The 21,440-nt window shown below is 36.4% G+C and overlaps 1 protein-coding gene across 1 annotated transcript in view; it reads left to right on the forward strand.

The window, feature by feature from the left end:
- The window catches only part of USH2A (usherin), a 380,780-nt gene that overhangs the window by 166,183 nt on the left and 193,157 nt on the right, over positions 1 to 21,440 (forward strand). The window contains exon 32 of the mRNA XM_066178272.1: positions 1,467 to 1,628. Coding sequence (XP_066034369.1) covers positions 1,467 to 1,628 — 162 coding nt within the window. The remainder of the gene's footprint in view (positions 1 to 1,466; positions 1,629 to 21,440) is intronic.

The raw sequence follows: 21,440 nt of genomic DNA on the forward strand, positions 1-21,440 counted from the left end.
TAGTTTTCAAAATTCCCTCCCTCCCACAGTTCTTTGTTTTATCTTCTCATGTAAACTAGGTTGAAATAAAGTACCAATAAAGAAAAAAAAAATTGGCATGAAGTCACGTAGTTACAGCCATAATAATTAGAAGGATGCTGAAGTGTTTAACTGCTGCCAGAGCAGGTTGTTGTGCAAGGTGTTGTCTTGATGAGGACAGTGCTGAAGATTGCAGTCTAACATTGCGAGAACCGAGTTTTGGCCTGACCATGTTAACAACTGCCAGCAGCACCAATCAAATCAAAATCCAGTTATTTCTTCTTGGATGTTCAAGATAAACTGACTGAGATTGTCTGATGGCATTCTCCATGAAAGGGTGCAGCCTCTGACAGCCAAATACTTAATGGACCCTGTGATACAAACACAAACCACATTATTTCAATATTTGTGTATTTCTTTCTGCTGTGACATAGTAATTAAAAATAATTTGTTTATGTCCTATTTTCTCGGCTTAGTGAATAAAGCTGAAATCCTTACCTGTAATAACAGAATGGTTTAGGCAAGAGTACTTTTTTTTTTTTTTTTTCTCCTCTCCCAGAGATTGAATAAATCCATGGGGAACATGTGTTTTATCCCTCAGAAGAATTGAACAAAAAGTCAATGTGTGGAATTTCTATTTCTGGATGCTCTTGTTGCATGCTCTTAGTAACAATAAATTGGTGATACAGAAGACAGACACCATATCACACCCTCCAGCTACCCCTGTTTCCCTGTTGAAACATTCATTACTTTATATTGTTTTCACATTGCCAGGCACTGCTAGTTATTGTTTTAAATTGCTAGCACAGAGCTTGTAAATTACAAGATATTTCTCCCAGACTAAGGCCTCAGCTCTGCTCCCCTTGTGATATTCACTGGGATTCCTTGTGCTTCTAATGTATAACTCATTGGAACAGTGAAAGAACTCGACTCTTAAATTATTATCCATTGCCAACTTTCAGTATATTATATACATAAAATCTACATTAAGCAAACATTACTAAGTGTATTGAATTATGAAAAGTTTGAAATAAGGGGTAGTGCCCAAGAACACACCACCTACATTGGTGATTAGAATGATCACTTTGTAGTTAGGAATAAAAACCATGAAAGAAGAGAAAATAATTTGCATTAAAATAAGGACTGCACTAAAATCCTGTACCTCTCACCTTGATCAGTGTTCCCAAGCTGGAAAGATAAATTATTAGAAGCATAATTATTCTCCTAAAAGCAAAGAGTATATTACTGTCTTTCATAGAAGTTTCTGTTTGGCTACTAATCCTTACATAATATAGGAGACTTCTCAAAATTCTGCTATGTTGCAGTTTTAAAATAGTTTCTGAAATTTCAGCTTTACCAAAAATCATTCTGGTAGTAACTTCTCATTGAAATTCTGTATTATTTGTGGGAAGACAATATAGTGTAACTTTATACATTTTTTTCACCAGCCCCTGAAGATGTGCAATCACCCACAGCAATATCCTTTCCCACGGTCCTGCTGCTGAGTTGGAGTCCACCCAAAACACCAAATGGTATTATTACACAATATACTTTATATATGAACGGGATACCAATTTACTCTGGAAATGGAACAAAGTATATTGTAAAAGGTGAGTTCTTTGCTAGGATGCATGTCAGATGGGTATCTCATGGTTGCAATGAACAATTGTGTGATTGACCTCTTCTTATTTCAGGAAAGAAAAAAAATTCTAAAATTGGCTGGATGCACTTTGAACCCTGATTGGTTTAATATTTTAAAGCATCTTACTCTTTGTTGGGACTCATAGAAATTAACACCACCATGGATGGTGTAGCTAAATCTTGTCCCTCTTTTACAGGATCAGAGTAATCTTTTTAATGGTTTTATAACGTTTTTATCTCATAACATCCAGCTCTCAATGCAAGTAAACTGCAATCTGTTGAAGAAACTATGTACAGGTTTAATAGTTTTTCTTACTGCCTTCCTTAAATATTCCTAATTAGAGAGATACCACATTGCTTACCTGAATAGCCTCTGTTAAATTCATTTATTAAAAGTATAAACCAATAATCTGTTTTCTTCTGATAATAGTTGTGCCAATAGCCAAATTATATCAATACTCTGTAACTATTACATGGAAGTTAAGTGCCCATTACTTTGCAATACAGTGATACGTGGCAATTGGACTTTCTATTTTAATGTAAGTGGTGTAATTTAATGAATTTTCCAAATTACTTCTTCAGACATTATTCAAACAACAACAAAAACAATAATTAAAAAACCCAAACTACCGAACAACAAATCCAACCAAACAAATCATCGCCCCAAACAGCCAAAAAACCCCGAAAGAAAACATGGCGCTAGGAATGTCATCCCACAGCAGAAGCACTATTGTGGGCCCATCAGAATTTGTATATCTTGGTAGGTACAAGTGAAAACAAAGCATTTCAAATTGGACAACTCAGGGGGGAAAAGGGTACCAAGACCCTACTTTGTTTTTAGTGTAAGGCCTTAAAATTCAAAGCCATTTCTGCATCTTGAGTCAGTATAAAACATATTTAAAAATTCATACAGTTCAAATTTCTTTGCCTTGCACAGGCCATAAGGTACTGGTGTGGTGGGTCAGTTTTGACACTGAAAAATGAATCCAGTTAGAGAACCTCCTGAAGGCTGTTGATGATCACTATAATAAATAGAGCACACTTTAAGTCAAACTTTTTCATTCTGTATTCAAAGGTAATGGATTTTTCGTAACCATAGTAACCTTAGTGCAGTTCTGGATAAATACATGAGGTATATACATTCTGGTTTTATTTTTGAATATAAACTACCACATTATGTATTACTAATAATATGAAAAATAGGATATAGGTTAGCATAATGACAGCTCAAACTACTGTGCATTTTTCTTCTGCAAAAAATAAATATTTATCAAAAGTGTAGGTTCAATTAATTTCTCCCCATCTCCCCAGTTTTCTGGTATTCTTGCAGTGCCATTTATCTTTTTTTACAAGATTTACATTAATCTCTCATTTCCATATTGTAGCACTGTTCTTAAAATTTTTGAAGTGCAAATAGTTGTGCTTCTAATCTTACTAAAATCATTACTGAAATTTCATCATAGGTCCATCATTTTACCAAAAGCTTTGTCTGCAGCCTGGTTATAAATGGGCAAGTGATGTAAAACATTTGAGGAAGTGTTCACCATAACATTGGTTGGTTGGTTTGGATTCATGTCTGTTTGTAGTTCTAAATTACAGCCAAAACAAATGTTTGTTGATAGAAATTATAGTCAAGTAACTTTTGAAATTCTTCTTTGAAAATCTAAAAAAGCATAAGGTTTCTACACCTAAATCTTAAGTGATATTTCAGAATACATTCGGCTGAAGTATGCAGTAGAGATCTCATTTGGTTCATAAGTTTCCTAGAGAAGCTCTTGTTGCTTTTATGTAGAAATTATTTATTTCTATATTACTTGAAATTTTTATAGTTTTGGTCCTATTGAACATTTCATGACTTTGATTTCAATTAACTTTTCATCAGGCATGGATCTAAAGAAAACAGAAAATCTTATTCAAAAGAGAGGGCTGGTGAATCAGATCATGTTACCATAAGCTGTACACCATAAGACCCACTATTTTCTATGTGGTGTGGAGATCAGTCTGTTTACTTTGGATCCATTTTATATAGCTGCCAGTTTCTCCCTCTGCCTGAGGGAGAAGTGGCAATGTGAGCCAGCAGGCTGGGATTTGGGTCACTAGAAATCCCAGTCCTTGTGAATTGGGTTTATTCAAGATCTTCCTTAGATCTGCTTTTATCTTTAATTTGATCTGATTTTGCTTCCTTTCAGAGCCCAAGGTTTTCCACTTTGTGGGCTAGATTTTAGAGAGGTATAACATGATCTTCTTTTTTATTTCCTAGGGCTACAGTTTTATAGTGAAAAGTTGGAGCTTTTGGGTTTGGAGTATTATGTTGTACACGTCTTGGCCTTTTCCATATAATTTTCCTTTTGTTTTCAGCATTTATGTTAGTTATGTTGTTAACTTATTGCAACAACATAATATACTATTGATCCTAAACAGAGAGACAAAGTTCATTGTCTCTGACATCTGCTTTCTATTTACTCACCAAAATTATTTTCCTAATTTAGGAACTATATGACTTAGTTCATATATGGCCAGTAGTCTATACCGGAAAGTTATAGATTCTTTCTGTGTTTTTGAAGTCTATTGAAATGTGATGGGTTTTTAAACGTTTATTTTTAAGAAGACATAAATTCTGTTTAAAAATTAGTACTTCACTGACTTTCATTTCAGACCATGGAAATTGCAATCAGTTTAGGCTAATCAATGCATAACTTGAGAAGGTATATGTTTTCTTAACACCATAATGGCAAATATATTGGTAGATTAATTTCTGATCTTGGCAATTGTTGAGGGATTGAAATACTCATTGATTTTCATGGAAATTCAAGTGTTTGTTTCCTCTAGGGGTTGAGCTGTAATTAAAAAGGAAACCCTTTAAAAGCACATATGGCAAATGTACCCTTTACCACATTGAAAAAGGAGACCCATTAGGCATCCATCATCCATTAGTGCCTTTAAATATTTCCCCCATATTGACAAATCTGGTTTCTGTGTTGTGAGTAATAAAACACTGAAATGAAGCTAGCCCCTCTACCGCAACACCTGTATTAACTGTCTGCCTGTGATTTTTCTGCCTCCCACCTTTATGCATTTGCTTTATGTGGGTATGTCCTACTTCCTCATGCAGTCTGGATTGTATTTCACAACCTGTATTCCAGTGAAAGCCTAATCTCTCCAAAGGATGCGGCCAGAGGAAGTAGTGGCAGATCCCAGGTGGAACTTGGGCCGTGTGAATCCATGCCTCTGTTTTTATGCTTTCGGTTGCTCTGTGAGTGCAGAAGCTGGTGTAACCAAGACCATCACCTGCAGCTCAGGAGAGTGGTTGCAATAGGGTTCTCCTCCCCAGACCTTAAGACCTTATTGTTTGGTAGATGACTAGCAGCTGTGAGGAGTTGGAGAAGCTTGTATAGCCATCTTCAGCACTCTTAATGTACTGATCTTAAAAAGGCTTTTGATTTCAGGAAAATTTGAGCTGGTTTCCCTTGGGAACAGGAAAATATTCTTCTCATCCAAAAACTCACAGACAAAACCGTGGTTTTTACTTTGAAACAAGGACAATTCCTAATGTAATTATTTTAAAGATATTTTAAAATTTATTCAAGGTATCTCTTCTTGTTTTCTCTTTTGTTTCAATTAGTGTCAGAAATTTTATACCTGCCTTAGATGAAAGGGGAAACAGGGTGGGTTTTATCCTGGAAAGTACTAGACTGCAGTGGCCTGAGCTGGTGGTGCCAATACCACCAGCAGAAGGGTGGTCTAAATAAATGCAGAATATTGTAGCATAAACAGAGAGGATCAGATGTCACCCAAGTGCCCAGGTTGTTTTTTTTTTTTGTGGGGAACCTTATTGGTATGAAGAAACTTTAGAAAAAATGTTAGAGCAAAAATATTCCTGTATTCTTAAAAGCTGAGCATTTGATGGACTGAGAAATGGTGTTCATTGTCTAACATGTTCACAATGGGAAATTACTTTGTGAATATATTAGAAAACAAAACAAGACAAAAAAGTGTGAATCTATCTTTGCTCTGAGCTTGGCATTGAGGATGTATGTCTGCATTTTCTGCAGCACTAGTTATTTGACGATATTAACAAATTGTGTTCATATAATTTTCCGAGCAGGATCTAATGGTTCTTATCATAAATCTTTAAAAGGAAGATATTCTTATTAAGACTCAGCTGTATGAAACTTATTTTTCTCTGCCAACCTGAAAGAAATGTTTCCAGTTTTTCAGGAAAGAGATCGTGTCACCTATGTTACAAGGGCAGACCCTCAACAGAGTTAAAGTATGGAGTTATCCTAAATTGCATGTCCAAGAGTTTATTAAAAAATGTGACAGAGTACTTTCTACCAGAGTACTTTCTGGACAAAATATTAAGGAAAGCCTTGGAAAAGGTGAGAGAGAGCTGTCTTCACAATTTTTTTTTTTTCTAAGGGCATGAACTAAGCTTTAGCTTATTCAAATTGTTATTTGACCTGAGCGTGGAAAGGCTGATCCCACAAAACCAGGTTAGACTGGGAGCCTTGTTTTTCTGTGGAGAAGGACAGATGTTTGACATCTGTTCAATCAGGGCTTAACATATCTGAACTTAAAAAATGGGAGAATCCCAAATTAGTACCTGTACTTTTATATTGCACTAAAGCAGTAGGGATTATAGTAGATATCATGCACAACCATGGGCAATGACTACATTTTACAGAAAAATTGACAAAGTTTTTGGTTCTTTATAAGCCGTGACTACTACTGCTTGTTTTAAATGAGAGTTCATGATAAGAAAAGCAGAATCCATTCATAATACCAGTATTGCACTGATTTCCAAGTTAAACAATTTGAGCAAGAAAATCCACAGAGTTATATGTAGAAGATAGTTGCAAAAAGATGTATCACTGCAAGAAGCTGAACCACTGAGAAGAAAACCCTTATTATCTTGTGTTTAAGATGTTGTTCTTGTGGTTACTTTTTACAGTTTTCAGCTATAGCTATGTTTAAGAACAACGGTTTCTAACCCTAAGGATTTGCCTTCATTTGTTTTAGGTCATGCTCAAAGATGACAGGCAGCTTTTGCCTTAAAGGACAAACAATAGAAAAATTCTGTAGTCCTCTGGTATGAGTTTATTCCCCATCTTCTAGGTGTCAGTGAAATACTTATAAATACCAAATGTACTCAGTCTGTTCTTTCACTACAGGTCTTGGAAAGAGTTGTTTGGTATCAAATACAATATTAGTGGTGGATTTATAGATATTATAACCCTGAATGTCACAATTCCTCATTTTTTTTAGTGAAACGGAGACTTTAACACCATGGTGAGCAATAAAAGTCTTTGCTTCTTTGCAGTTAGAATTGGTTTTCTGAAACATCTTGCACACAACCCAATGAGACATGGCCCAGTGTCTCACCCTTATTTTAGGGTCTTGCACTACTGTGCAACAGTGCCAGGCCAACACCTTACATTTGGTTTAGCAACATATACAGTAGGTAAGTCACACTGGCTTATGAAGAGTGCCTGTTGCTCCAGGCTTTATTCTAGCCCTGGCATGCATTTCAGTGAACATCTGAAGGTGCACCTGGCACCAGAGGGCAGGGTGCACCAGCCTGACAGAAGCTGCCTTCCCCTAAAAGTTCTAGGCGTGTAGAAAGGCACATTTGATACACCTGAAGCGGCAACGCTGACATTGCCGGTGACCGGTGCTATCGTAATTAATTCCACAGACCCAGAATGCAGATTCAGCAGGCACAAAACCAAAGGGCAAATGGGCTGTCTGAGCCTGGCGTTCCGGTATTTCACATTCAGACAGAAAGATCTGGTGCACTCATTGGACTTAATAATACACATCTGGGGAATTTAGAGGGGAGGGGGGCAGGGGAAGGGTAAAAGCATTATGTTTATTTGTAGCAGCTCTGTTGTATCATTTTCTATTGCAGTGCATTAGTGCAGTGTTAAATAAAATCTGCTTATTTAAAATCCTTTTAAATAGTGTTTAAATATTTCCTGCTGATACAATCTGCTAAAGTAGTTATCCTTGCTGCAGATTTCAGTTAACCTTGTCGCAGATATTAAGCCTGAAGCTACACAGACTTTTAGGGACCTTGATTATAGAGCAAAACCTAATGGTGTCATTATAAAACCACAGCTGGACAAGCTTCTGGAGTCCTTGTCCTTTGATCAGATTTGGGTAACACAGCAAGCCAGGAGAGAACTCACGCTACCCCTGCTGGAATTGCTGAGCTCTCAGGTTACTTGAGTACCACTTTCTAAAAATTAAAATGCAACACAAATTATAAAATGAGAGTGATTGGGACCTTCCAATCTTCTGTATGTACTGAAGTGAACTGGAGCAAAATAGCTTCTCCAGAGCTAATAGCAGGGAGAGTTATTTTTTCTATCCTTTTCCTTCTGGCACATAAGAATTATTTTGGCTATGGGCTCTGTTTTCTAAACAAAGAGAAGAAAAGCATTGATTTCATGGCCTGTCTAAATTTCATGATAAGAAATAAAACCCCTAAAAAATGTAAAACTTCCAGATTATTTTGTCCTGTGATATTACTTCAAATATTTGTCAGAATTAGACATATGTAAGCTTTTCATTCTGAATTTTCTTTTTCAATATCTAGGTTGGTAAGCAGTTTAAAGATGCTGCGATTTCTTCAGAAGTCAGTGTCTACTGATAAGGACAGATTTAAATCAAGAATTCATTGAGTTCAATTTGTAAAATGTGAATTTTCAGCCTTATGGCCTTTTTTTTTTTTTTAATCTTTTTTAGTCAGCAGAGATTACTTCTTATTGTCCACATATAATTGCCTTGTAGGTGTTCCGCACTGGCATGTAGATTTGTAGGTCTTCTCCAAGATACTATCTTTGCAGTTAGACAGCAAATTCTTATTTTGCTACTTCCTCCGATCAGGTTGTTGTAATGTTGTGTGTGTGAACCTCTCGTGGGTAAACTGACCAAATCTTGTCTGCTTTGCCCTTGCGTTTTTCTGAAGGGCTAATCTGTTTCTCTGTATTTTGTCTTTCATCAGTGAGAGCTTCACATCAAGTGTCATAGTTTGTCACAGATGTGAGCTGTTGTCTGATGGTGACCCACTGTTTGTTACTAAACATAATGAGGACTCTTTAACAAGAACTCCTCTTTAACAAGAGCAACAACATTCTTGGCCGTGTTGTGCATAGCCTGAAGTACTTTTGGTGAGATCTTATTTTCAGCAGTATGCCTGGTAATTGTAGTTGGCTGGAAGCTGGTAAGACAAAATGGTGGCTTCTGTTCAGGTTTTGATTTTTCTGATAAAACAGATGCATAAGCTTATTGTTTAAAGCAAGTTTTCATTCATTCACCATTTCATTAAGTGCTTTAAATAACATCAGAGACTGTGTTAGGTTTTATGTTAAAATTATAAATAATGTATTTATAAATCAAGAAAAACATCTCCTTTCTAAAAGGGGTTTTTTTTTGTTTTGGTTTTTTTTTTTTTTTTTTTTTTTTTTTTTTTTTGTTTTTGTTTTTTTGGGTTTTTTTGGGTCAGGATTGTTCTGCGATGTTTAGTAAATGATTTATGCTTAGTTTTAGGTAATGCTGAACTCATATAAATAAAGATACAACACCTCTTGCACAGCTGGACTAAGCCCAAACCTGCTGCTTCTGCTTGAATCTCTAGGTATCCATTTATAAGGACACACCTCACTTAGCCATAACTTAATAGGCTTGGATAGAGTGGGACAGCCTTCTTGATATTGCCAGCTGCATAATGAAACTTCTCTCTGAGCTTTTCCTTATGCCCTGGAAAAGATACTCATAGTTCTCCTGATTAATTTAGGAACACTTGGTCTCCTGAACTGCTAAACTGTTGATGAATATTTAATTTGAAGTAGATATTTTATTCCATGCTGCTGCATTACAAAGTGTGTTGGTTTATCAGCTGTGATAATTTGACAGAGCAGTACAGGTGTTCTCTGTTTGGCTAGTGCTAGACACAGGCCCTTCTCTCTATACCTGGTATATCCCAAATTTCCTTTAACAGTACTGGAATATTGATTAATTATGAAAATATGTAGGCAGGTAACACCACAGCAGAACTTCTCGGAGATTCCCAACTGGTTTTCCCCTTTCTCTTGCTTTTACTAAATCCATGACCTTGAGGGTGTTGAGTCATTTACCATTACTGAAATGTTTTCAGCACTTTATTTATTGAGAAAAACAGAAAGCTGTAAGGAGACAAATGTATGAAAAGTGAAGTATTTAATTTTTGCTTGGGTTTCAGACTTATAATTTCAATAAGTCTGAGAAACTTCCTTAGGACTTCCATTGCTAAAATACTTCACCTATTAATGTAAGTCCAGACTTTTGTGAGTATTTTCCATCTTGCACAAGTCTTGTCTCGTGTGTGAACAGTACAAGACTGTGTGTTATCACTCCATAAAATAGTTGGATGTAAGTTTGATTTCAAAATTATTTGGTGGTTTGTATGATTGGAGTATTCATGTATTTTCAAAATGTGTTTCTCTATGCTCTTAAGTTATGTGGAAACATATGAAAGGAATGGATCTTGTCCCAGAAACCTTGGGAGGCATTCTAGGAGACTTCCTTTCCTGTTATCACTGCCAGAAATCTAACTTAGGCTTCTACACTGATTGCTTAAATTGTTTACATAAAGCTTAATAGCCTTTTTTAGTCAGAACTGAACTCCATCATGCTTTTGACTAGTCTTCCATGGAAATGTGTCTTTTTATGATGATTTATTTCTGATTGAAGCATTTTACATAGATTGTAGTTGGACTCTGAAAGCTGCTGGGGATTTTCCTCTTTTTGTTTCTTTCATTGCTGTGGTTTTTATTGTATAAATAGAGTGACACATTAAAGTGATGTGTTACCAGGAAATTAACTTGTGGGAAAAAATATTCTAGTGTACATAAAGCTAAACATGTAAGAAGAACATCAGATCAGTGTGCTCTAAGTAAGGCTGAGACTCATGGTCTTAAGATGGATAGAAAGGTGGATGATAAACATTGTTATTTCTTTGTTGACTGCTTTGGACCTGCCAGGTTCCATGATTACAGAGGTACATTTAAGTCATGTTTACAGTCTGCATATCTTGATTTCTTTTTTCTTTTTTTTTTTTGCATGTCTGGGTATGTGTCTGGCTACATAAGGTTGTTATGAGGTGACCAGAGAATCTAGTTTATTAGGAAATTCTGGATCTTCACTTTGCACCTATCCAGGATCATTGGCTGCACAGGAGGAGTTCACACAAAGGGTGCATAAGTGACATTTTCAGACTATTCTAGGAGAAATGCTGAAAATTAAGGAAATTATCAGTATTGGAAAGTTACCCATGTTGGTGCAGTATGTCAATAGCTTCCTTTTGAAAGCTGAATTTCATATTAACTTAAACTTTGGAGCTATTTATGATCAATTAATTTTAATAGTGCTAGTGATTTTTGTTCTGATCAAGGAACAAAAAGTGAATCCAATTGACAAGAATTTTTAAATATTCTCATGAGCTGGCATACTAGCCTTTTCATCAGTTCAAGAATAAGTTAGATGAAATATTTGAACTAATGTGTTTTGAATGTTTTGAGGTATGACTCTTGGGATTTAATATCATCGTTGCAATGTCACATAACAATTTTAAAGCTGTTAAATTGTACTGGGAATTAAAATACATGTGCAATTTAAGTCTTTCTCCTATGTTTACAGGCAGTGAAAAAGAGCAGAGAAAACTTGTCAAGTAAAACTAAAAAAAAAAGTGAGATACACTGAATAAATAAAAAGATTAATAAATAAGAAATGTTACCATAAAAAAGAGGTACATGTATTGGCTTAAATATGACAAGATGTTGTGTGTCAGAGATCAAGGCAAAATAAACAAATGGTAAATAAAGCTAGAAAATAATTTAAAACATTTGCATGCAGGACAAGGAAAAAATCTAGGTAGATAAATAGGCTGTTAAAAACAGCTGAGGGAAATTACAAGGAAACTTTTTCACCAAAGAGCCTGTCCCTAGGGATGCTTCTTTTGGAGATACATGAATCAAAATTGTAGTTCTACAGCCAGAGAACCACAAAACAGTAAAGCAGCTAGAGTGAAATACAGTCTTGTTTCTACACTGTATCACCAGGTAAAAGTTTTTGGAGGAAGAACTGCTGTGGGGAACAGCCACAGTTTTGGCAAAATCTGTGGCCTTCCTGTGCTGTCATAAAAATTGTCACAACAGGTACTTTCAAGCTTCAGCAGAGAAGCTGAGGATGTGAATTAACATAGAGATTACTCTATTCCTCCAGGAGCTCCAACTAGAAGAGCAGTATGTCATGTTAACTGTGAATCATAGAATGACCTAAGTGGGAAGGGACCTTAAAGATCATCTTGTTCCAACCTCCTGCCATGGACAGGGACACCTTGCACTAGACCAGGATGCTGAGAGCCCCATCCAACCTGGCCTTGAACGCTCCCAGGGAGGGAGCAGCCACAGCTTCTCTGGGCACCTGTTCCAGTGCCTCACCACCCTCAGAATAAAGAACTTCCTCCTAAAAATCTAATCTAAACTGATTCTCTTCCAGTTTACATCCATTCCCCCTTGTCACCACATGCTCTCCTTCTTACCGGCTCCCTTCAGGTTGTAATTAGTTCACCCCAAAGCCTTCTCTTTTCAGGATGAACAATATCAACTCTCTTAGCCTTCCTCATAGATAAGGTGCTCCATCCCACTAATAAGCTTGGTGGTCCTGCTTTGGACTTGCTCCAACAGACACTGCTAGGGAAGCATAGAGACGTTTCAGTTGCAGGTCCTGTGTTCTCTTACTTGTGTCCCTGAGTTTCACAAGAAAACTCATGCAGATGATACCAAGAATGTAACTTAATGTGGGCATATACCCAGCAATGACTACTAACATGGTGTCAGCTGCTCTCCTGCAAGAAAGCAGTAGTGACTATAGAACTTAAACAACCTATCTTGAAAAGAAAATTAAAATTGTGAAACAGTGAGACTGAACAATGTCCTGTGTTCCACAGAGACAAGACTGGAGCAGGGAGAGGGGTGGGGTGAAATACGAAAGCCTCTTAAGGGTTTGCCACTTGTGAATTATGCATCTCACTCTCACTAGTAGGCGTAAATGCATAATTCTAATCTGTTCTTATTACTTATTTATAGCATGCAGTAGAATGTAAATTCTATGCCTCCTTTGTAGAGGCTTACCATGCTGGTTAAGGTATGCAGATATTTCAAGGAGCCTACATAGACAACTTTCTGGGCGTAACACTCTGTTGCCAATTAAAAGGCATAAACTTCAAACAATAAATTTAGCTAGCTCTCCCCTCCCGTTTACAGGAGGAACACAGACACAATGTAAGAAATAAGGTATAGGATTAACAGATAATAAGAACATTCATCTTGAAATAAACTACTCTGCATTATTATTATTTATGATAGTTACTATTGTTAATAAAGTACATGTGGGACAGAGGAAAAGCCTGCAAAAACCACTGAATTTATGAGACTGGGGACAGATGCAAGCTCTTCCTTTTATATTGCTGGCACTGATCGATTTGTATTTTTCCCTGATGATGGTTTATGCCATTATAACTGTTTTGTGGCTCCTTACTCTTGACTTATGGTTGCAAAGCACTTCACAAATGAGAACAAGCTTCTGGACATTATATCCTAATCTGCACATCCTATAGATATGCCATAATACAGAGCAGCTGAGTGCACCACCTGTGATCTGTGCACCCACAAACATGATTTATTCTGGTAATACCAGTTTAATGCATCACATCAGATTGTGGCAGTTATGTTATCTGATGGCATTACTGACACTACATGCCATAACTGGGTAGTGCAACATGTCAAGTTGAAAAAACTTTGGGCTTTTCATTTTTTTTCCTTTGTTTTCATGTATGTGTTTTGATAGTAAATATGAAATGAAGCAAAACAAAAACCCCAAACAAAACAACAACAAAAAACGGAATCCAAATAATTTTGCCCAACCACATGTTGACCATATTAATGACTCCACGGCTTGGGCTGCTTTTTCTGCTAAGGAGAGAGAAGAGCAGATAGAAATACATTATATTTTACTGTGCTGCTTATTTTGTGGTCAGCGGAAAACTAGCTCAGCTTTTGTAGTCTTGCAACAGATTTAACTCACTATAAATTCTCTTGTTTAGGAGAAGTGCTCAGAAGCTGAGTCCTCCCACTATCCTTGTTCCAGCACTACAGTAATGTTTTGGCAGACTCCTTTATCCTCTGACTATAATTCAGGAATACAGAGCTGTTCTGGTCCTAGGAAGGTGATAGTATCTCTTCTGCAGAAACTCTTAAATCACATGATGGCTTGCCTGGATGGTGAGAGTTCTTCTCTAATCATCTCACATGCCTGGGACTATACCAAATGGTGAAAAAAGTTACTCACCATTGATTTAAAATGCATATATTGCTAAATAAACTTCACAATCTGCAAGTCATTAATTTAATCAACCTGTAGTTGATGGCAGTTCAAAGAGCCCTCGTAACATTATTGCTTAGGTTCTAATTTCTAGTGTTAACTGTGCTCTCTCAAGCTTCTGCTTGTTTGACGGATTTGCTTTTGTTGATTAAGACAATTGTTTTGGCATTAAAATAGTATTTTGTAATTTAGTATGCATAATAAATCCTAGTGAAAAAAATACAAGTAAAATTGTCTAATTTTTGTCAAAATATATCTTTTGGGAATTATTTTCTTTCATCCCATCCCTCTCTTTCTTTGCTTGCCAGAAAAACTTAAGTAAAATTAAATACGGTGTTAAAAAATTCTAAGTTGTCTCAGATACAATGAAAGAAGTATAGAAATCTTGCAGGAATGTTGTACAGATTTGCAAATTATAATGATGCTTACATAAATAATTTTAAAAACATTGTATTGATATTTAATGTCTCTCCCCTCAAGTTTGATTTACAAAGATAACCCTGAATCATCTTGTCAGCAGTAGTAGATGTGCCATGATTTTAGGTGGGGTGAGTGTCTCTAAAAATTCCACTTTCTGAATTCATTGCATGCCCTTTTCCCCTCCCTTCCTCCCCCCTCTCCCTCTATTATTGAAAGGGAATTCATGGGAACAGAGCATCCTAATTGCTTTTCTATGTAGTACTTACTATCTTATACCCCTCTATGGTGTGTCTTCTTTGTTTCCTTCTCTGAGGCTGTTTTTTTTGTAGCTTCTCTTCCTAAGAAAGAGTTTGTAAGTCTCCCCTCTCTCACTGCTGTTTTCCAGACAGACTTTATTTCTGCACTCTGTAATATATGCTGCTCCAGATGAGACTGCACTATTGATTTATATAAAATGGATAGTAATAGCTGCTGTTGCTTACCATATATTCATATATAACCACTTCTTACTTGCCATAGTGGAACGTTTGTGTGTGTTCTTCTCTGGGTTGTAAAAGTGGCAGCCTGGCACTTCTCTTCAAACAATTACCTCTGCACCAAATGTTAGGTAGGTCTGAATTTTGTTTCTCCCACTGCAGCAAGATTGGAATTCCTTGGGAATACACGATGTACTTCTGCTGGCGAGCCAAAGGGTTCTTGGTCGTACTAATGTGAATCCAGAGTAGTTCCATCTTTATAGACGCAGATATCTGAGATTCACATTTGCAATGAATTTTCCTACTGCAAATATATTTTCCAGTTGTGAATATAAAGCTGAAGTAATACAGAGGAAAAATGGTCAAACCACGCTTTTTTTCCTTTTCCACTTTTTGGGCTAAACATTGACTGAGACATTATGGTTCTTATGATGTGTACTAGCAACTCATCTCTATTTAAGATGGAATAAGAAATACAGTGAATGGATTGGAAGCATTCATGAATAGAAATTTTAATTTTAATTTTAAAATCTTCATTCCATATGATGTCGAAAGAAATGAAGAAGAGGGACATCAAACTAAGATAGTCTTATTGACCACAATTACTTTTCTTCATGTGCCTGGTAAAAATTAATGTGCTTTGTCTTCTTTCTGCTTTCTCCCCTTCTGACCTTCAAAGTCACTTTATTTGTCCAGGTTTTATAATTGAAGCAAACTAGGGAGACAGTGAATGGTTTTAATTCTAGTCAGCAAAGAAGTATCTTGGAAGTTCAGTGGGTTCATTTGGTGCTGAATGTTTGCACTAACTGACTGGCTCTGTGTCATTTTGGCAGCAAGAGAAGCTTTCGAAAAAACTTCCAAAATGCCTCCATATTTTTCTGATGGTGACTAATTCTGATGGGTCAGAGGAAAGCATGTCAGGGATGTTATGGGAAGGAGGGTTCCAAGGAGCACTGTGATTCTTCTGCGGTCAGTGACATGGCATGTCTTTAGAGTCACAGAAGCAATTTAGACGGAAGTGCTAAAGTCTGAAGAGAAGTTTAGATGTTCGTCTCTAATGTGGCCTGTCTGCTTTTTCTAAACCATGTGGGGTGGGACACTCCACATGATTTGAGTTTCTTCAGCTGATCACCTTTGGGATTTCAAGCTAGTGTGTCCTTACTGGAGAGTATGAACAACCTGGAAAATGTTCCCATAATAGCTATCTCCAGGATGTGGCTTTAAAATAAAAGACAGGGATTCTTGCTCTCCAGCTTTTACAATGAGATAGGAATAATAGGCATAAGAATAATGTGTGAATTAAAAAATGTGTACCTATCTAAGGAAGGTTAAAACTGAAATAGTTTTACTAAAATAAAAGGTACAATGAAACCCATTAATCAGGAATGGATGTTTATGTGGCCTTGTGAATTGGTCAGGATGAAACCTAACTTTACAGGAATGAGTTTTGGCTCAAAAAAGTACAAGACTTTGGGATGATAAATGGCAGAAAGTTTTACTGTGCAACAATTAAGGGTGTAGGAGCATAACCAAGAGACACTGTTACTAAATGTGAAGGCAAACAAACTTGATAATCTTTCCTGTTAAAACATGATTTTCTTTGATGTTCTTTAGCCTTAATATATTTTGGAGCTGTCCCTTTTCCAAAAGTGGAACAATTTTCAGGCATGTAAAATCTTTGGTAACCAATTTCTTGAAATCATTGCAAACTGAAATGATGAAAGATCCTTTTCTTTCAAATTTGTGCCAGAGTGTTTTTCTTCTTGAATATAACTCTTTTACCCAGTCCAATACATAACTGTTATATTTTTATGCTCCCATTTGTTAAATAGTTTTGTGCTATGCTCTTTATTTCCTAAGATGGGACCTGTAAGTTCCCTGAATTCTTCTGAAGTGCATAAGTCTCAAAAGGAATGAGGATTTCATAGAATCATAGAATAGCCTGGGTTGGAAGGGACCTGCTTTGGACGGGTTCACCTTTCACTAGACCAGGTTGCTCAGAGCTCTGTCAAACCTGGCATTTGAGCACTTCAGCATTGGGGTATCCACAATTTCTCTGGGCAACCAGTTCCAGTGTCTCGTCACCCTCACAGTAAAGAATTTTTTTCCTTTATAAGTAATTTGGAAAACCAGAGATATTTACTGCTGAACAGATAGTTTCTAAAACACATCAGCATTAGTCGGCCAGCTGAAAGCCAAGTTATTTTGTCCATGTGCCATTATGTCAAAGTCTTTGCTGTTGTTCTTAGAGCAGAAAAATAGCTTGTGGTGCTTCCTGAAAATAGTTACTTGTGATCCTGGGATTATTTGTTGCTCTTTATTACTTTCACTTGTTTTTAATGGCTTCAAAAAATTATTTAAATTTTGTTGCTCTACAACATTACAGAATCACATAAGCATTCTTAGTTATTAAATAATATGTTAGGATTTGCTACTATCTTGGAAGATAGATTTTTTTTTTCAATTAAAGGGCCAGTTGCAAGAGTGGAAGGCCATTCATTGCTAATTTACACAAGTAGGTGCATGAGCCATTTGTCTTGATTGAGTTGCCTGAAGTACCTAAGGGATGTCATTTGTGACATGTTTTTTCTGAAGTATTTTTAAGGGAGTGATGAGTGTGGTGGGGGTTTTGCAAATCTGTGGAATGATACAGCATTAGTATAATACCCTTCCTGAGAAAGTTGTACATTAATGATGGCTCTTTGAGAGTCAATATAATTAAGTGACTGGTGCTTTATAAATAAAGAACGCAGAATATGCTGTACTTCAAGGTGAATATGAATTGTTGCTTTCAGGAAACGGTGGAAGGCAGAGAAGTACTAATGGTGTCTAAAGAAGCAAGCCTGATAGTGTAATTTTGACACTTAGCATATGAATTAGATGTTTGGGATTTTTTGATAGTGTAGAGAAATCAGAAATGGACATAGTTGTATTTGGTGGTGCAGATTTAGGGTCCCAAGGAATTTACCTTCTAATTAAATATTAGGTTACTATGAGTTAATATAATAGATTGTGAGAAAGAAGATGAGAGAACAGAGTGAGGTGAGTAATGAGCTGAAGCATTCGTATAACGTACCTACATAAACTATGTGGTGATTGGAATTCTTTGGAAGTTTTTCATTTTCAAACTCTCTCAGCAGGTTTTTGTTGTTGTGCTGCTAACAATCCCTTGCTACAATGTTGCTGAATCATTTTCCTATGAATATAGCAATGTACCTATTGATAACTATTGTCTCAATTATTTTCCTGAGAAACGATGTGGGGCTCCTTGCCCAAGTTATGTGAGCGCTCACCAAGACAGGACATTGCCATTTCTGCATGAAACCAGGGAGAGTGGAAATAGGGAGGAAGAGGGAAACAAGGAGGGTGTGTGGCTCTCTTGCAGTAAATCTGAATATAATACGAGCGTTACTGATAAATTAAAATATTGTAGCTATTACTACTGTGTTAATTTTGAACGGGGATGTATTCTGACAACTAAATAGGAAAGATCGTGTTTTGTTAAATCTGTAATTTTGGTTGGGGTTTTGGTGTTTGGAGTTATTTTTGTTTGTTTGTTTGGGTTTTTTTTTTTGCTGTACTAATTATGGTTTTCTACTTTTTTTAAGTAACGTCTCTCAAATTCCATGCTAAAAGTGGCACTGTAGTGTTGCATATTATCTTTCAATGACTACCCATTAAATTTGATCAAAGCAAGTGAGTGTTCTTATTGACCATGCAAACGGGGTCATTCTTTATTCTTTCTGTCTCATGCATTGATTGTGCTCTCAGGACTTATGCAGGTGGTTATTAGACACTGTAGGAATACCAACCACTGTAGTTGGTTAGTGTGGGAAGTTCCAAACACCCCACATATCTAATAAATGTAGTGGTATGCAAATATCAGTTTTGATGATAGTCACTATAATTCATGATTCTCTTGCTGATGTGTGAGTTAGAAAATGATTCAGTTTGTTTGTGTTGCCTCTGAGGTCAAGGAGATGAAAAGGCAGGTTGATCCTTCCTCCCCCTCTGCTCCACCTTTTTCTTCAGGGAAAGTAAGTAATGGGTTTAAAATAGATATGTGGGATTTTCTTTTAGTTTTCTTCCTTTGTTCTATTTTTTTGGCACAAAAAATGCAGAATTATTTTTCTGTCTACCTTCTACTTTAATACAATGACTTCGGGGAATCCTGTACCCTCAAAAAAAGGATCTTTGCCTTTTTGTGCTTTTTGCTGTTCTGAGTCTAGAAATGAGAACAATCCCAAATCCTGAATTTAGGGTTTTTTCATCAGCGAACTTCTATAATTTCTAGACTTAGCTTTATATTGGTAAGAAATAAGTGTTTTCATGGAGTAGTTATTGGAATATTGAAATACGAAACATCTGATCTTTAAATTAACTCAGGGAACTGGAATTGTGGGACAGATTGGAATATAACCTGACCAAGCAAACTTTTAAGAAAAAAAATTCAGGTTTTGCTGTAGGTTTAAAAGTAATAATTGTGTCCTTACTGGGTTTGTCTTGTAAATTGATATCAATGAAATTCATCCAGCAACAACATTAAATCAATTGTAAAACAACATATAATTCACACCCTATATTGTAAATTATACTTTGTTTGACATTAGTCACTGAGTTTTCCATACACTGGGGTGCATTTTCTTAACACATTTCCACATAATGCTTGTGGATCTGTTTCTAATGTGTTTGAGAGCAATCTGTTTTTCATGTCCACAATTGCCTACATTTTATCTTATGCAAATCATGCAATCAAGCAAATGGAAAGCAAGGCATTGTTGCTAGAGGACCTTGACAAACAGTGGCTTTGTAGTGTTAAGAACTTTCTTTCAAATTCTTGTTTGTATTCATAGCTGTTTGAATCCAGTGATCCGTTATGAAACACTTTGAACTTGAAATAGGAAAATGTCTTCAAAATTAGGTTGAGATGAATAATTGTGTTGATTATGATGTAACACTATTTTTATTCTTCAGTTTGTCAGTTTCTGCTTCTAACCTCTTAGAAATACTGCCCACCCTATATTTGCTGAATCATCCAAATGTTGAAGTCTATGGAGAGATTTTAATGATGGCAAAGTTCCTATCTTTAATGACATTGCTAAACCTGGAAGTTTTTGTTTTCTTCTCCTGCTTACACAAACATATTTTTTTTCTTTTAAGCCTTTATCTCACCTAAATCTTTAAGGTTCCATTGAAACTTTCTGTTTAGTAGTCAGAATACTTTGGTGTTAGTAAATCAAGATAAGGAATGGAGATTTTCTTTGATTCTGGTGATATGTTGCTTTTTTAACATATTTTGTATTTCAACTGTTTTTTAAACTTTCCTATCTTTCCCTCCCCTTTCAGTATGTTTATCGTCTGTTCTCAAATGATCTCTGTGCTCATATGTGCTGTATTTCCATTCCTTGCTATTGTTTTGTTAAAACTTTAGGTTCTCCTGTCTTTTCTTTTTGCTTTTCCCATTCTTGGTACTGAGACACACAAGGTAACTTACAGTCAATTGTGTTTTTCAGGGAGGGAAATAAAACATTTCTCCATCTTCCATTCTCTTAATCCTTGAAAAAATTCTTCCCTCTTCAAATTACACTAGGTATTTCCACAAATGTATGCCAGCCAGTAGTCTCATCAACTACAGTCTGCCTCAAATCAGGATTTCAGTACAAGCTACCTTTTAGAAAATAGTTCCAGATGTGGAATTTTCCTTAAAGGAGTGAAAAATACCCTGCACTGACAAGGAAAAGAGTGATCCACCATAAACAAATGGAAAAGGAGAAATCAACTTTTTCTTTTCCCTTCCCTTGGGTTATATTCACTTTTCTTGGTGAAGCCCTACCATATACTTTCAACTTTGAGAGAAGAATGCATAATCAGTATCCAGGAGGTTATGAATTGTATAGGTTCCATGAATTTCTTGCGTCTATTCATTATAGGATTGCTGAAAGTAAAATCCTTCTGGTCACTTGTTTGCCCACCCACAACATGGAATATGTAATACTTGTGTCACAGACTTTCAGCTCCATCTGCACTTTTTCTGGCTTCTCTTATGGCGGCTGCAGGGAATGAGGGACCCAGGGAGGTGTACAGTAATGAAGGCAATACAGGCAGTGGAGTTTCCCTGCATGCTGAGCCAGCTTGAGCACCTGCTCTGGAGTGTGCTTTCCCCCTCTCACTGACTTAAGCACTGCTTAACCCTGGTAGAATCAGTCCCATTATGTTGATTAAACATGTCACTGTTACAGGCATTCACTTGATTTCTTTTTTTTTAGCTGTCGCATTTTTTTTTAACTCACACTTTGCCATGTGCTCCATCGAACAATACCACTAAGTGATACAGTATTTTCTATAAAAATGCACAAGTTCATTCTCTCCTTACACAGAGTGGAGCAAATCAGAGGAAATTCCATTCCGGCAGGCACTATATGTGAGGAAAACTACTGAGAGAGAAGTTGGGTCTACAACATC

Source organism: Chamaea fasciata, unplaced genomic scaffold (assembly GCF_029207755.1).
Source record: "Chamaea fasciata isolate MVZ Bird 193981 ecotype frontalis unplaced genomic scaffold, bChaFas1.0.hap1 SCAF_3, whole genome shotgun sequence".
Classification (NCBI taxonomy): domain Eukaryota; kingdom Metazoa; phylum Chordata; class Aves; order Passeriformes; family Sylviidae; genus Chamaea; species Chamaea fasciata.